This window comes from Gavia stellata, chromosome 2 (assembly GCF_030936135.1).
Source record: "Gavia stellata isolate bGavSte3 chromosome 2, bGavSte3.hap2, whole genome shotgun sequence".
Classification (NCBI taxonomy): Eukaryota; Metazoa; Chordata; class Aves; order Gaviiformes; family Gaviidae; genus Gavia; species Gavia stellata.
In genome coordinates this window covers 92,357,689-92,373,037 of record NC_082595.1, presented here as the reverse complement: position 1 = coordinate 92,373,037, position 15,349 = coordinate 92,357,689, and the positions used below count along the sequence as shown (strand labels likewise).

The following is a 15,349-nucleotide window of genomic DNA, read 5'->3' as shown; positions in this document are numbered from 1 at the left end:
ATGTATAAAAAATAAATTATTCAAAACCACAGTGTTTCCTCCTTCAATATAACGAATTAATTGAGCATATATTAGTAAGTCCCTGAATTAGTGTAGTCATTAAAATAGTTTACAGAAAAAAAATTCCTTAGTAAATTCAACCATCATCTCACTTATCTTGATAATAAAACAGGTATAGGTTAACCATTCTTCTAATCTCAGCAATTTTATCAAAATTTTTTCATACCCATAGGAAAATTGCCTGGAGAAAGAAATCTATGGTAATTTAAGCCTCTACCTTAAAAGAACCCTAAACTTGGTAGTCTAGTGCCATTTTAGATGTCCAAAGATACCCAAGACATCAAAAGGGGACTAGAAGAGAAGTCAAAGGATTTGTTGAAGACTTGGGCCCTTTCAGAGTGTCAGCATGATACCAAGTAGGGCTGAAGTGACACCAAGTGCTTACATTTTGGCATCTGGATCACTCCCTCAGATACAATGTAAAGTTGAGAACAGGATTTATGGAATAATTAATTTCATTCTGAATACAGTATTGCAATCTCTCTGGAAAACTGCGTGTTTTGTTTTTTCACTAGCAAACTTGTCTTTTCTGTGAGATTACAGGTTATGGTATGAGAACCCGGGTGTGTTCACGCCTGCTCAGCTTACTCAGATCAAGCAGACATCTCTTGCCAGAGTTTTGTGTGACAATGGTGACAACATAACCAGGGTACAACATGATGTCTTTAAGGTGGCTGAATTCCCACATGGATACAGTAGCTGTGAAGATATTCCTAAACTGGACCTCAGGATGTGGCAAGATTGCTGTGAAGGTCTGTATACAGGTGGATTTGGGTGTATTAATGTGTGCTTTGTTTAGTGTCTGTTCATTTTATTTTAAGAAGATATTTGACTGTTGTTCAGGTTTTGTTAAGATGTTACAAACTCAAAATCTGGAGCACAACCTCGTTAAGTGAGCAGTCATTCCATATTTTATATTAAATAGACACATTTTAAACATAGCATAGATTTGAGCATTGCATGGTATAAATAACTGTTATCCTTTTTTCTTCTTTTTGTGAGTAAAATTTTTGTTCATTGCCATCTCCTTCAAAAGTTAGGACAGTGGGGTGATTTGTTTTTCTTCAGAAAGAGACTTTTTTCCTCCAGAAACAGGGTTTATTTAGCTGCGTGAAACATAGGACACTGAGAATCCCATGTTGGTTGCTAGCATGTATGTTGGCTTCTATCTTACATATAGAGTTTCTGCATGGCCTCTCTTTAGCCATCATGACATCAGACTTCGCTGCATCTGTAACATAGTTAGAGGATCCCTTCCCAAGAGAATCTTCTGGACCACACAGATTTGCAGAATGATTTGCACTAGCATCAAGAACAAAATACTTCAGAGGACAATGACCTCTCTTTATGAGAGACCTCTTGGCAATTTTATGACCTCTTGGCAATTTTATTATGATTTTCTTTTGACAAAACTCAAATGACATGCCCTGGCTGAAAAAGTATATTCAGGAATTTTGGGAACTTCTCTGTGAAACACTGGTAACTAGAAATTGCTGCCAAACAAATTACTAACTGTAAAAAATCTTGCTCGTATTAGAGAGGGTAATGGTACTATCAGTTGATGATTATTAGAATCTTATAATTTACCTAGTAAGAACCTAGATTTCAATACCAGTATCTTGTAGATTTGCTGATGAAAGGGATCTGGATCTGAGTTCTTCATCTTTTCTACTGCCAGTTCTCTTGAGTTTACTCCTGCTGAGTAGGCTATTCAATATTCCGTCAGAAGATATGCATGAATGAAGAACCGGTGGATTGTATTTCTGAGAGAGGGCACACTCTTCCACTAGTGTCCATTTAATTCTTTTGGTAAGAGACAATTGTCCCCAATGACAGAGAGTCATTTGGTGATATAGCTCAGAATTTAATGCAATAGGTAAAGGGTAAACTGATGGAGGATGTCCCTTCAACCTGGTACAGATACAGTATAATACTGAGGAAGGATTCTAACTAGTGTGACTTTACCATGCGAACAAATTCAGGTATCATTAAAAATGAAAAAGATAATGCAAAATTTTGCTTTTAAACTGACTACTGCATTGTCTTGTCCAGTAAACAACTCTTTAAATAATAAAACACTAAGAAAATTCTTCCTTGGAAGGCTTGGTTCAAAATGTCAGTTATCTATGTGATACTAGGAGAAATAAATACTTAAGATTTCAATGAAATCTCGTACAATTTCCCCCAGATATCATTTCATTCAGGTCTTACTCTAATTTTTACCAGGGTGTTGGGTTTTTTTAGGTTATTCAGATTTTTTTTAAATGACATTTACTGGGTTTGGCATTCCCAAATAGATGATTATAGCTTATAAAACTCCAGATATGGTTGACGAATTGTAATTACAATGCAAAATCTTTCCCAATTTCTTCAAAATAACCCTGACATATGCCAGAAGCATTGAGAGAAAATCAATTATCACTCTTCAAATGCCTTACCATAAAGAAATAAATCATATTCTACCAGTCCAGGATATGTTCGCTTTGCCGTGGTTCATGAAGCTTGGCAGACAGTTTTACTAATGCATTAATTATATCGATTTGGAAAAATTGTAAAGTTGTTCTGAGAAATTATGTGTTGATTCTCTAAATGTTATGTTATCACTGAGCCTTCTAGAGCAGATGTTATCTTTGGAAAGTCTTTAGAGTATTCGGCCATTCAACAGCTTAGCTTGTATTTTCATTCAAGAACATTACTACCAGAGGGTACTACTGGATGCAGTACAGTTAGACAACTGCCAGGCAAAAGAAAGGGTAAATAAATAATGTTCTTTAAAAAATTGCCTATCTGTATCCCCTTCTTCTGAACTCTTTTGAAGTCTGTGCAGAGGTTAATGAAGAAAAAATGAAGTATGCATGGCTTGAACTGCTTTCTTGCGTGGATGAATGGGTGTGACGTTTTCCGTGCGAATCCAGGTTTAAGCAATTAATTTAAAAAAATTCTTTCATTCTGTGCCACTAGGGACTCACCACTACTCTGAGGTGGGGGGGCATACACAACGTAGATTCAGGAACAGCATTTACTTTAAGTTAAATACATTCTGGTTTTTTGTTTCTTTGATTTTATTATTGTTTATTATTTAAAAAAAAATTAAACTATTGTCCACATTTAAAAGACTTCTGATTATTTTATAATTACAATTATCCTAAGTTAAAATTTAAAGTACAGAATACTGTTCATTGCACTTTATGTATGTTTAATAAGTGACCCATATGTTCAGCTCTTTCAGCTTGGTTAAAAAACACATCTGTTTTTGTTATCCTTCCTGTTTTGTTCAAGTCAAAATACTTTTCCATATGAAGAACAGAAAAACTTCTTAGTTACGAAAACCTACTTCTTAGATTTCTTGAGTAAAGCTAGTATTTATTTCTTATATAGCAGAGCATTATTCCTTTTTATAATAACAATACCAGATTACCTTTAGATTTTAGTTAACGAATCATACAACAGTTTATGGTGGGAAAAAGAAGGGGTTCTGCTGAGGTACACAAGTTTTCCGTCTGGTTTCCTTCACTTTCTACCTTTCTTTGTCTTGTCAGAGATGGTGAGGAATTACTGCAGATTTACTGCAGCTCTTTATTTGAGCAAAGAGCATCCAAGTTTCAGATTTTCCAAAAAGAAACTTTTGGTGCTTTTTTCAGGCTTTATAGTACAAAAAAAGACCTTTTTTTTTTTAAAGTACTCACTGTATGCTTCCATGATTACTCTTAGTGACTTTGTATCTCAGTTCTGAACACGAAACACAGAAATGATAAAGCTCTCTTCCCTCAAATATAAGCATACTGTTATGGTTATGCCAAATATTTTTGTGAGATTAATTTTGTAAAAAAAAGACTAGAAATTAGGTGCAAGGGCATATTGGCTTAAATGGAAACATGGTTTTACTCCAAATATTTAAATTTGAAATGTTTTCCATTGTGGGTCTTCAGAAGTTTCAAATTTTTTTTCTTTCCTAAATAGAAATTAAAAATTTCTTTAGCCTTTTGTTTTGTGGCAAACAATGACCCAGGAGGCAGTGATTCAGACGAGATGCAAGTCATCCTCATAAGCATAAACTGATTTACGAAGATGATTTTTCTTGACTGGTTCTCAGCAGCCAACATATCTTCTGTATCACATATTGTTCTTTTTTGTTCAATTCAGGAAAACAGGCTTATACAAATTATGATTAAACATGCTTAAATCACACTGAATTTTATTAGAAGAGTTAAGACATATTCTTAATCTGAGTGCATTTATACATGGTCTTCCAGTAGGATAGACCTATATTTATGAATTCCTGCATTTTAAGAGCAGACCAACAATTACACCATCTGTTGTTTCTTTACTGACCTCCTTGGTTTAAACATTGCTTCTAGAAAGCCATCAACTATTTTTTTTAACAATTGTGCTTTATTCCAAGTTAAAAATTGTCTGGCTTTTACTTCTAGTATTATATCTTCTTATGCATTTCTCATTGTACCCTTTCATCTTCAGTGAAAATACTAAGCAACACTGGACTAAGCATTAAATGCTGTGGAAGACTAGCATTTTAAAATGTTAACAGCAATCTCAGTGTGAGACTGCAAGATCTTTTGTGACAATGGAAATTTTTTAGCAAGAACTTTTCAAAGTACCAAAATGATGCAATTTATGCCTGAACATGTTTTCTCTTTACAAAGATCTTGTGGTTTGCTTCTGTCATGTCATATTTATTTTTGCTTTCTACATTCAAATGTATCTTTTTACATTTAAATTTACATTTAAGGACAGTGTCTATTAGCTTAATAACAGTTCAGTCTATGCCAAGCTACTAAAATGAAGTTCCATGGTCTGTAATTTCAAGGATGACATTCTTTTTCCTTTGAATAGAAGTACATTCAATATAGTCCAGCATTTCTGTAGGATCACAAATTTTATTGAGAGAACCAGTATTTTTATTTATATATCATCCAAACAAAGAATATTTTATCTTTTTCAGGTATCCATGATCAGTAAAATACAGTTCTAATTCATAAACTGAAAATAAGGAGACTTAATTATGACACTGCTTTGTCTTTGCTACCAGGGGTCTCATGCCAGTAGTTGCCATTCCTAGTGAAAAGCCTCAGGGAAGGAGTAGGCTGTCATTCATTGTGTTTAAACCCAAACTCCTGAATGAGTCCCCAGATCTAAGATCCCAGCCTGTTGAAGTCCTGCTGCAGGCAGCAGAGAAAGAGGTGCCTCTAGAGGACAATTCAGGCTGCAATCTCTTCCATTGACTGTAAAGGAAACAGGGGTAGGAAAGCACCCTAATGGAGGTGTCTTGGTGATCTGGGCAAAACTGGGCAGTTGCAGCCTTTCCTTCTTCCCTGTGGACTGTTACTGCCTAAGACACTGATACCTTCACAGTCTAATGGGCAGGTCAGTTCTTAGTGTACTTACTTTTCAAATTTCCAAATTTCCGTGGATTTTCAGTCTGTGTGATTTTTTTTTTTTTCACTGATCTTTGATATTCATATTCCAAAAGAGGCCTGATTTTTAACTGCAAAACTTTCTAACTAGTTGTGTTTAATTTTTCTGCTGGGGAGATTGGATTTGCTTTGGTTTGGTGTCAAGAACCTAATGGTTCTCCTTTATCTTCTTGTAGGCCATCCAAAACATATTCAGATCACAAAGACATGATATGTTTTTAAATGTCTTTAGGCTATCATTAACGATATATTAACAATTTATATAGTCATGTTCTGTAAATTATCTGGTTATTTGCTTTCCCAGCAATGTCTGGGCCTTCTAGTTTTGGTAGCATCAGTCTCTGAGCTTCAAGGTCAACTACAGAGAACATCTTTATTATTAGAATTCCCAAGTATGTCAGCTGGGATGACAGTCTGGGTTGTCACTTTGTCTTCTACCCTATGCCAATTATTTTTGTCAAAATGTTTAAATAATGTTTATGCAAAATGCATCTTTTCCAATCTGAGCAGATTACTGTTGGGTTTTAGACCAACATACTACATTTTTTGCTGCTATTTAATTTATCATTTGTTAGAAAGTCTTATTCAGCAGAAGAAATGAAGAGGTGCAGTGTAATGTGAAGGGATGTGACCTATTTAGCAATAGCAAAACCAACTATTTCAAGTTAGGACTTCATTTGGGGTGAAAAGTTTCCTAATTTGTGCAATTTTTAAGTAGCAGCTTTGTCAAAACATCTACTCAAAAAAATCTTTTGACATTTCAGACATTTCCAGTGTTTCTTCTCCCTTTTACTGCTCCCACTGGCACAACTAGGAGTTCTTAGATACATAGAAATGCTTACAGTAACAGCAACTTAATTCACTACATTAAATCTCAGAAAACTGAAGTATAATCAAGTAGAAGGAATAGTTACATTATATGTGCTTTTCTTCACGTTCCCTTAGTCTCTCAAGTTGTTTTGGTTTAATCTACTGTTAGATTAATTCTCCTTGACCCAGATTATGAGACGCAATTGGCTGGGAATTAAGAATGCTCAATACTTCTAAATGTCAGGGTTTTTTTCTATCCAATTTACATTATAGGTGCATTTTTAAAACCTCATGGAAAATAGGAGATTTTCTGAAGCTGTGAACATGGCTTCAATATACAAATGGGTTATCTTGACACTTGCAATGTAACAATAAGTAGCTTCTGGAAGAAAAACGTTGTCCATAGAGAAAAAGAATTATTAGGTTGCTCTTACACATTCAGCTTTTGTGCAGAAAGTGAATTGGACTGGGTATACCTAATTTGGGGAAATTTTAGGTAGGCTGAAAAAAGCAGAAGTTTAGGCTTATTTTTCTCATTTACCACCACTGCTAAGGTATTCTTCATTTAAAAGAAGATATAAACTTCTTGGTTTGGGCTTTCTGAAAGCTAGAGTAGAGCATTTTGTCCTGCACCTCTTCAGCAGTGACAATCCTCTTCCTTGTACCTGAAAGTGAAACCAAGAACAAGAGTTGTTCATTTGGCAAGTTGAGATATTTGAGTCTTTAAAAACTACAGAAATGTCAGGTCTGTGTACTTGAAGCTGCCACTGAACATATGGTTCTCATATTTACCAGTTTAAGGTGATAAAACCTTCCCAGGATTTCAGACCTTTGTTTCTAAAAATCAGTCTAGGAATAAAAAAAACAATGGGCCATTGTGTTATTGTACAAAAAAAATATATATCTGTATTATGTTAGATGACCTTAGCAGTTATTAAACAAAGGAGGATAGCAGAAACCTTTCACAAATTGCTTCTAAGAGAAATTAAAATTTCTGTGACACTCAGGAAAACTTTAAGCAACAGATTGCATTAAGAAAAAAATTCCTCTGACCAAAACTAGTTCTTTGTCCAGTGGCCCTTCAGAGTGTGACCCCTTTTCTCACCATACTAAATATAGAAGTGTCTAAGGGTGATCAAAAATGCCTTCATGCTAAGCATCTTACAGACACAGCAGTCTGTTCCCATCTGAAAGAGCTTAGTTTCTGAGTGGGCAGCAAGAAGATTGTGTGAGAAACAGCAGAACACACAAGAAGAATGAACAATATGTTGGCAGTAAATACCATCTAGTTCTTTGGTGGTGCTGTTATTATAGGAGGAAGGTGATAAATTTACTCAAGAATGGGACAAGGTGCAAGGAAAGAAAAAGGAAGGAGACTTGTGTGGGTAAATTGTGTTCGACAATGATATGTAGGTATTGTTTTTGAACTGAAAATCAATCGGTACTTTTTTTTTGTCAGTCTTTTTTTTTTCCTAGCTTAATTGGTATTAAGCCCTGGACAAACTAAGTTTTTCCTAACAGGGGAATTGCGATAGTCTAATTTAAGTAAAAGTCCAATACAATTAAAAGTAGTCCAAGATACTTATTTTTGTATAATCGCAAAGCAACCTTACATTTGTTTCTCCAGTTGCTCAGTTCAACAGTGTTTTGAGGCTCGTTTCTTGACTTGAAACTTATGAAATAATTTGTGTTAATACTTCAGGTATTCGATCTAGCTACTGCTAAATTCCAGAAAAATACTTTATAAAATGTTATTGACTTTCTGAATAAATTTGTTCTGGTACAAGTTAAGAGAACATTAGGGAAAATGACTTCTTCCCCTGTTCAGTTGCTTTCATGGCTTATTCTGGTAATACCAGACTTAGCTGGGATATGTCCATGGGATTCTGTATTTCAGCTTTCCCTTCTGTTTTCTTAGCAGACTCTTTGCTTGTAACAGTTGAACACACTGTTGGTTCCCGCTGCAGCTTGGCCCGTTACAATTTTTTGTTTTAAAGCTTCTGTGAACAGAAATTAGAAAACTTCTATTTTCTCATTGTGTCCTCTCCAAAATACTGTTCCAGTTTTGTTTTGTTTTCCTTTTCTTTTTTGAGTGGGACTCTTTCCAAATACTCACTGTGTTTGGAAGGCTAAAAAAAGTGAACTGAAGAAAAGACATACTTCATCCTGTGAAGATGTCCTCTTAGGATCTTAGGAGAAGATTTCTGTCATGATTATTCTCAGGCTCGAGATTTTCACTCTCTCGTGGGGTCTTAGGGTCTAAGTGACTGGTGATACCTTCAAATCCCTCAAATTTGGAAATAGAGCTGGTAAAGTAAAGTGTGTCTGTAAATGTTCTCCAGGATTTAATTAAAGATTCTCTTTCAAATGCCAAAAATAACAAATAATAATGCCTGGAATAGATGAGTAAGCAACAGGCTGTTTTTTCTATCCTTGTTTTCCTCCATATGTAACTACCCCATTCCAAAAGCATAAAATAATTAAAAGCCAAGAGAGTGGAAATTTCAAGTGAAAAGAATATTTAAAGTAGCACTGGTATATTTGTGAAAATAATCTTTATTCCTTTGTTTCATACCAAAAAGCTCGTCTGTGAATAATCAAATTCTCTGCATCTAGCTGACTTACTTAAAAGTTGTATCGCTGAGACATATTCAGCTGCCATCAAACTGATTCCAGAGGGATCAGACTGAATGTATGAATTGCTTTTGCCAATACAGAAGATGCTGTAAAACAATATTAATATTATAACTGCTGAATTACACTGTAGTTTATAATGTGTAATTTCTTGTCTAATTTCAGACTGTAGAACTAGAGGACAGTTTAATGCATTTTCATATCATTTTCGGGGAAGGCGTTCTCTAGATTACAGCTTTCAGGACGACAAGCCCTTGAAGAAAATGAAAATGTCCAAACCAGTAAGGTGAGATTATTTTTTTTCTAATAGAAGTAGGAGGAAACATCGTTTTCAAAATGGAATGAAACTGAGTTATATTTTTCTAAGTGCATACCACTTTTTTCCAGTGATTGCTTTCTCAAGTTTATGATTGATGTATTTAATTCTGACACTTCTGCATATCTGCTAACAGTAAACCACCTTTTTTTCAAGCTCACATTTGTGTAAGACCCTTTGTGAGTGACACAGTATAGTACTTCTGTTCTTCCTGTGCTTTTCATGAAAAAAATCAGCAATGAAGCATAATTTGGGTGATTTGGAATCCCACATTCCTACTGTGCCTGTGGTAACCAACTGAATTATCTCCTTTCCTCCTTGGAGCTGCTAGATCCTCCTGTAGAAATAAGAGAAAACCATGTGTTGATAACACTAGCATAAAAATTTGTGATAATGGTAGGGATTGCTTCTAGTACCAAAATACTCAGAGCAGGAATGGAGAAAAGGAGTACTACAGACAATGTTTTTTATCTAATCCTGAGAATACTTCAGCAAGGAAGTAAATCACAATGTAAGTCACAAAAGGTCAGCTGCACAGGGTCCCTGCAATTTCCAGGGAATCAAAACTTATCCATGACTTAGTGAAATGAAATTAGTTCTGCTCAGACCAAACATTTCTTGTGAAGATCCTTCATGATGAGTGAGTTTGAGACTCTTTTGAATTATATAGCTCTTTCCATACAGCATGTGTTCTTTTAGCAAATAAACTCATCTACTTGACTGAGATGACCAGGCAGAGTCTACCCACTCTGGCAAGGAAAGCAGCTAGACAGATATGTAGACAGGTAAATTTATTTCAGCAGTTTCAAATACTCACGCAGATGTTTTAGCACTGAAGAAACACCAACGTTATATTTCACTTAATTGATAGGAAGCTGTCCTAAAGTAACAGAGCCTTTAGGTGTTTAGGATTTTAGACAAGAAAAGACAGCAGCTAAGTGTAAGCTTACTTGTAGACCATAGAAAAAGAAAGGTTCCTGTAAAGTAATCCTTGAAGTGGGATGTTTCGTCTGTCTTTGCAAGTGAACTTTTAGAAGTATTTAAATTTACAAAACAGCATTCACTTTTTAAAGATGCTAGTCCCATAATTCTAAAACTGTAGAAGGGTTAAATTAAATAAAAATGAAAGCAAGAAAAAATAAACAGTTATATCTGAGAAGCAGCTTGTTTTTGTTATCTTGCTGTTTGACTGTGTTTTAGAAATGAAGCTCAGAAATATACAGCAGTCCAATTACTAATTAGGACTACAAAATAGTAAATTTACAATACTTTATTTATAGCATAAATAAAGATAAAGCAACCTCAGTCCTTTAACATTCTCATCAGTTCTTATGCTCATTGTTGTATTTAAATTGCATTTGTGGTGGTAAGATTTTTTTCTTCTTTTTTTTCCTTCTCATTTTCAGTAACTTGAGCAGGTGGGGAGGATTAAGCTTTTTTGTTATACAATAGCAGCTGGTTTACTTGGATTTTGGCATGTTATGTTGTTTAGAGTTCTTTTTCTTTAATTTAGATGAAAAACTATGGGAAACTAAGTAGCTTGAACACCTGCCAATAAGTGCTGTTTTAATTTATGTAGAAAGATTATAAATCATGAGCCCTATTATATGAGAGAGGATTTCTTTGCCAGTTCATTCTTTGGGTATCCCTTAGCTCTGGAGAAGACGTGCTAACAAAATAGGAATGCTTGTATCGATTCAAGGATCTTAATTTGATAAGTGACTTAATAATTAGTGTTATCCTTGGTTTTGAATACATGTTTTTTAAGTGGTGCCAAATAATATGTTATTAGTTACGGACAGTTCCTTTAATAACTGTTTCCCATCAACAGATTTAATTGGTTAACAAACTTTAGTGTTGTACACCTCTTATCAGGTATCAGCTGGAAAGTGCTATTGACAAAAGACTCTAGATTTTGTGTACAATAATCAGTACTCATTTCAAATGTTAGTTAAAATGGGACACAGGAATATGTTCATATCTAGAAGTACTTCTCATTTATTTATGAAAACCTACTGTTTCCTTTTTAAAGTCGTGTTTCTTTAAATACACATTTTGCTAATGAGCATATAGAGGGACAAAGTATGAATCTGATATCGAAATGTGAATTTCATCTTTGGAAGTAACATTTTTTAAGACTCTCACTTTTGTCTGCTTTCATATTGGAGGCTCAAGAGATTTCCCAGTGAATTTAAGGTGATGCTCTACAGTGTCACTGATGACAACTTTGTGTGTCCCTCTGCATGAAATACAGACATTATTTTTCTAAGTAGAAGAAAATCCCTGTTGTTAGTGATATTTACTGTAATCCAGAGCTCATCTGACCTGAGGCTGTCTTCAGCACTAGTGGGTCTTGTGTGCTGTTGTGGTTCATACAGTTCCTACATTCGTTGGTTGCTCGTCTTTTACCTTTTTGCTAAGTGTTCTAAAATACCTAGCCAAATAAAAATGAGTTAGATGAATACCCTGACTTTGATTCATTTGTTGCAGCTCTGTGAAACAGAGTAAATATTTTCGTAATGCCACATCAGCATCTAAAGAAAATACAAACATGCCTGCAGTGAATGACTTCAAAGAATTTGTTTTGGAAATGCAAAAAACTATTTCAAGCCTCAGAAGCCAGGTAAGGTGCTATAATGGGTGGTTTCTAATTGTAGACTTACTTTATAATGTTTTTGTAACATCACTCCTCTTATATTTTTAACATTTAGACATCCACTGCAGCCAAAACCCAGCACATAGTATCTCAAACAAAACACAACACAGAACATGGTGTGTTATTATTCCTTATTTCTATGTTCTTTTGAAATCGTACTGAAATGTTCTACAATAAGACCCTCTTGACTTTTGAACCTGAAGCCTTGTGTAACCATTGTACACTAAACATGGGATTAGTCTTTCTCTAAAAATTTGTCTGTGGAGTTAGTAAGATCTTTTTTTCCTATCTGAAATGTATAGAATCTGTGTAAAACTATGATTAAAATGTAGACTTCATAAGAAGTAGTATGCCAGACTACAGCTGTAAACATAGTTAAGATCTAGACCGCTTACAGAAGACTTTTACGATGTGGCGTAAATAAACCGTTTATTCAGAATAACTCAGCCATAGTGGAATTCAATTTTAAAAATGTATACCATACAGGACAGAGAAATCCAAAGTAGGCCAAAATGTTTGCCTAGAATAATTAAGTTCCTCCAAAGCAGCTTTTGCATATAATTTATAGATAGGAATCATATATTTATTTGCATAGTAACTTGATTTGATGGTATTACTTAATCATTGTTGTACTCCTCTTCAGTACTCCCATTTTGACAGTGGAAATACTGTGTTAAGACTTACTACATTTCAGTCAGTTCTTCGGTCTTTTTTGGATATAAGACAGACTGAGGGATTATTAAAAATTGTGCCTTCCTAATTACTGTTCCCAAGAAGCATACAATCAGCAAGACAAACTAATCATATAACTCCTATTCATCATTAAGGAAAAACCAGAGATAGTAAAAAATCCAAGCAAAGATTTTTAATTAAGTTTATTCTTTTTATTTCACCTCCTTGTCATTTAGACATTTTTGAAAGTTTAGATTTGTCTTTCCATATATGTCACGTGTAGTTTGCTTCTCTTTGTATGCTCTAGTTGTATATTCCAATGGTAGGAAAGACGTATCTTCTGTTAGTTTTCTTTTGAAAGGCTGTTTCCATATGTATTACCTGTTTTTAATCTTTTAGCATTATGAAAACTAAGTAGTGAGAAGAAAAAGCCATTCAAGTATTCATCATGGATTATGTAGCATAAGAAAAAAGACAGAATGCCTTGCACAAATAAAAACCTTTCTTTGATTCAGTTATTAACTTTTTTTAATGTTTTCAGATAAAAAAACTTGAATCACGCCTCAGTAAAACTGATTGCACTGATGAAAAGGGTAAATCATATTCTAGCAATGAAACCTGGAAAAGGGACCCTTGTACTGTGTGTGAATGCAAAGTAAGTATGTGGAAATCCATTTTGAGATAGAAGTTATATTAAGTTCTGCTTCTAAACCAGCAGTTTTAGTTTTGTGCCTGCCAATTGGTTTTTTATGGACCTTCAGTTATGTGGTGCAAAAAATTATATTGTTCAGATATCCCTGCTCTTGACACCGGTTTTCCATCCAGCCTTTATATACTTTTATTCTATTTCTGTGTTCATTGATGTGTAGTTGTACTGGCAAAATTAACTGTGAAGTAAGAGACTTCATGAAAAAGTTGCCTAAAATGCGTAAAAATCAATAAAAGCTCATCTAACTTAGTGCTAGATTTTAGTTTTCTTTTATTGTGGTGAAATTTTAATAAAGGTAATTAAAGAAATATGTCATTACTTGGTATCCCAGAGTTTCATGCCTGAATGTTAGATAAAATGGTATACTGCTCCATTTAAAGATGGTATAACACAAAGAGCCTTCTCAGTATCAGTTTATGCTGAAATAAACTGTGTGGAGCTAATCTTAGTAGCCAAGATCTTAGAGAGGATAAATGAGACCATATTCTTCAATAATATGAAAAGTGTTTCTTGTTTGGAAAATATAGCTAAGTATGTTCTGACTTTGTTACTTTTTTTCCTGACACAGGTTGGTCAGATTACTTGTTTTGTGGAATCATGCCCACCGGCTGACTGCGAAGCGCCTGTGAAGGTTAAAGGAGATTGCTGTCCAGTCTGCTTAAAACAAAATATTAATAAAAAGAAGCCATAAGTCTGCTTTTTAAGAATTTAGGGTGCATACTCCTCAAATCATATCAATGCCTACTGATGGCAAAACCAGGTAACTACAGTCTTAACAACAGCAATAAATCAAGATTTACAACATTCTAATGGTGCTGTAACAGTATAACATAATGTATCATTTTATTTTCTGCCCATGAAGGTAATCACAATGCAAAAATTAACGAAAGGGAAATTAGCAAACAGGTCAAAGTTAATTGTATGTTAAACATCTCAGGTTAGACAAACTCAAACTGGTGCTACTTTAAAAGAACACTGTCAGGTAGTTTTAGGTACCCAAAATGACTGGGCTTAAGACTTACTCTAAAATGAACACTTTGTTTCCTATCTTTAATTAGCAACGTTAAAAGTTTACTATCCCTTTTCAGTACCAGTCTGATTTGCTATTTAGCTCTTTGTTATTATTTAGTAAAAGCAAGAAAAAAGAAAACACAAGGTCCCTGTGCCCAAATCAATGCCGTAGAGGGCCAGTTTCTGCAAACCCACCTATGCATGGAAATTGTCTTGAATCACACTATCACTTCTGCATCTGGGACAGCAAGGAAGTAAAGAAAACTACATGACACCTTTGAATATCCTTTCATTAATTCAAGGAGCAAAAGTAATCAAAATTTTTAAACCAAAAAAGCTAGAATTAGTAAGGAAATACAAATAAATGTAATTGGAAGATACAAAAAGCAACTGAATGTGTATTACAGATGTAATTGACAGTGTTCCTCATTCTACAAAAACATACATGAGAGAGTAGCATTTGATCTTAAAATGAACATAATCCTTTTTGTCAAAACATATGTAATTGCTTGGTGACTTTTTTGTTTCATTTATTTTAAATCATTGTAACATGACCATCCAGTCCAGTTTTAAAGCATGCTTCTCTTGATCTCAGATCAGCTCACATATTTGTATGGCCCTGTTATGAAAATGTGAAAAGATGTCACATGCCATTTTGTATACAAAGATTCCTACTGATTCATTGTGCATATTGTCAATAGACATACGTTCCTTATTATATTGTGACACTGTTTGTTGAAACAATCAAAATCAAGCATCATGAATAATTGTGGATTGACTACTTTTTTCTGACAAGGTATTTGATTTTTTTAGGGTTTTTTTCCAGTCTCATATAATGCATATATATTTTTTACCTCAATATTTTTATCATTCATGTTAGAAATGGTCTGCCAATGGACTTTATTTCCCATTTAATAAATGTTTAATGTTATAGAGTATATGTCTACTCTAGCATTTCAAAGTTGTGTACTTTTTAGAATACAGACTGCATATTTTTGACCAGGAATTATATATTATATTCAGTGAAGGACAACTATCATACCTCATTT

The 15,349-nt window shown here is 34.2% G+C and overlaps 1 protein-coding gene across 1 annotated transcript in view; it reads left to right on the top strand.

Moving 5' to 3' along the window:
* The window catches only part of PXDN (peroxidasin), a 90,054-nt gene extending 74,982 nt beyond the window's left edge, over positions 1-15,072 (top strand). Inside the window, exons 19-23 of the mRNA XM_059829558.1 lie at positions 604-812; positions 9,102-9,222; positions 11,743-11,875; positions 13,122-13,235; positions 13,858-15,072. Coding sequence (XP_059685541.1) covers positions 604-812; positions 9,102-9,222; positions 11,743-11,875; positions 13,122-13,235; positions 13,858-13,980 — 700 coding nt within the window. The 3' untranslated portion in view covers positions 13,981-15,072. The remainder of the gene's footprint in view (positions 1-603; positions 813-9,101; positions 9,223-11,742; positions 11,876-13,121; positions 13,236-13,857) is intronic.
* The last annotated feature ends 277 nt before the right edge of the window (positions 15,073-15,349 follow it).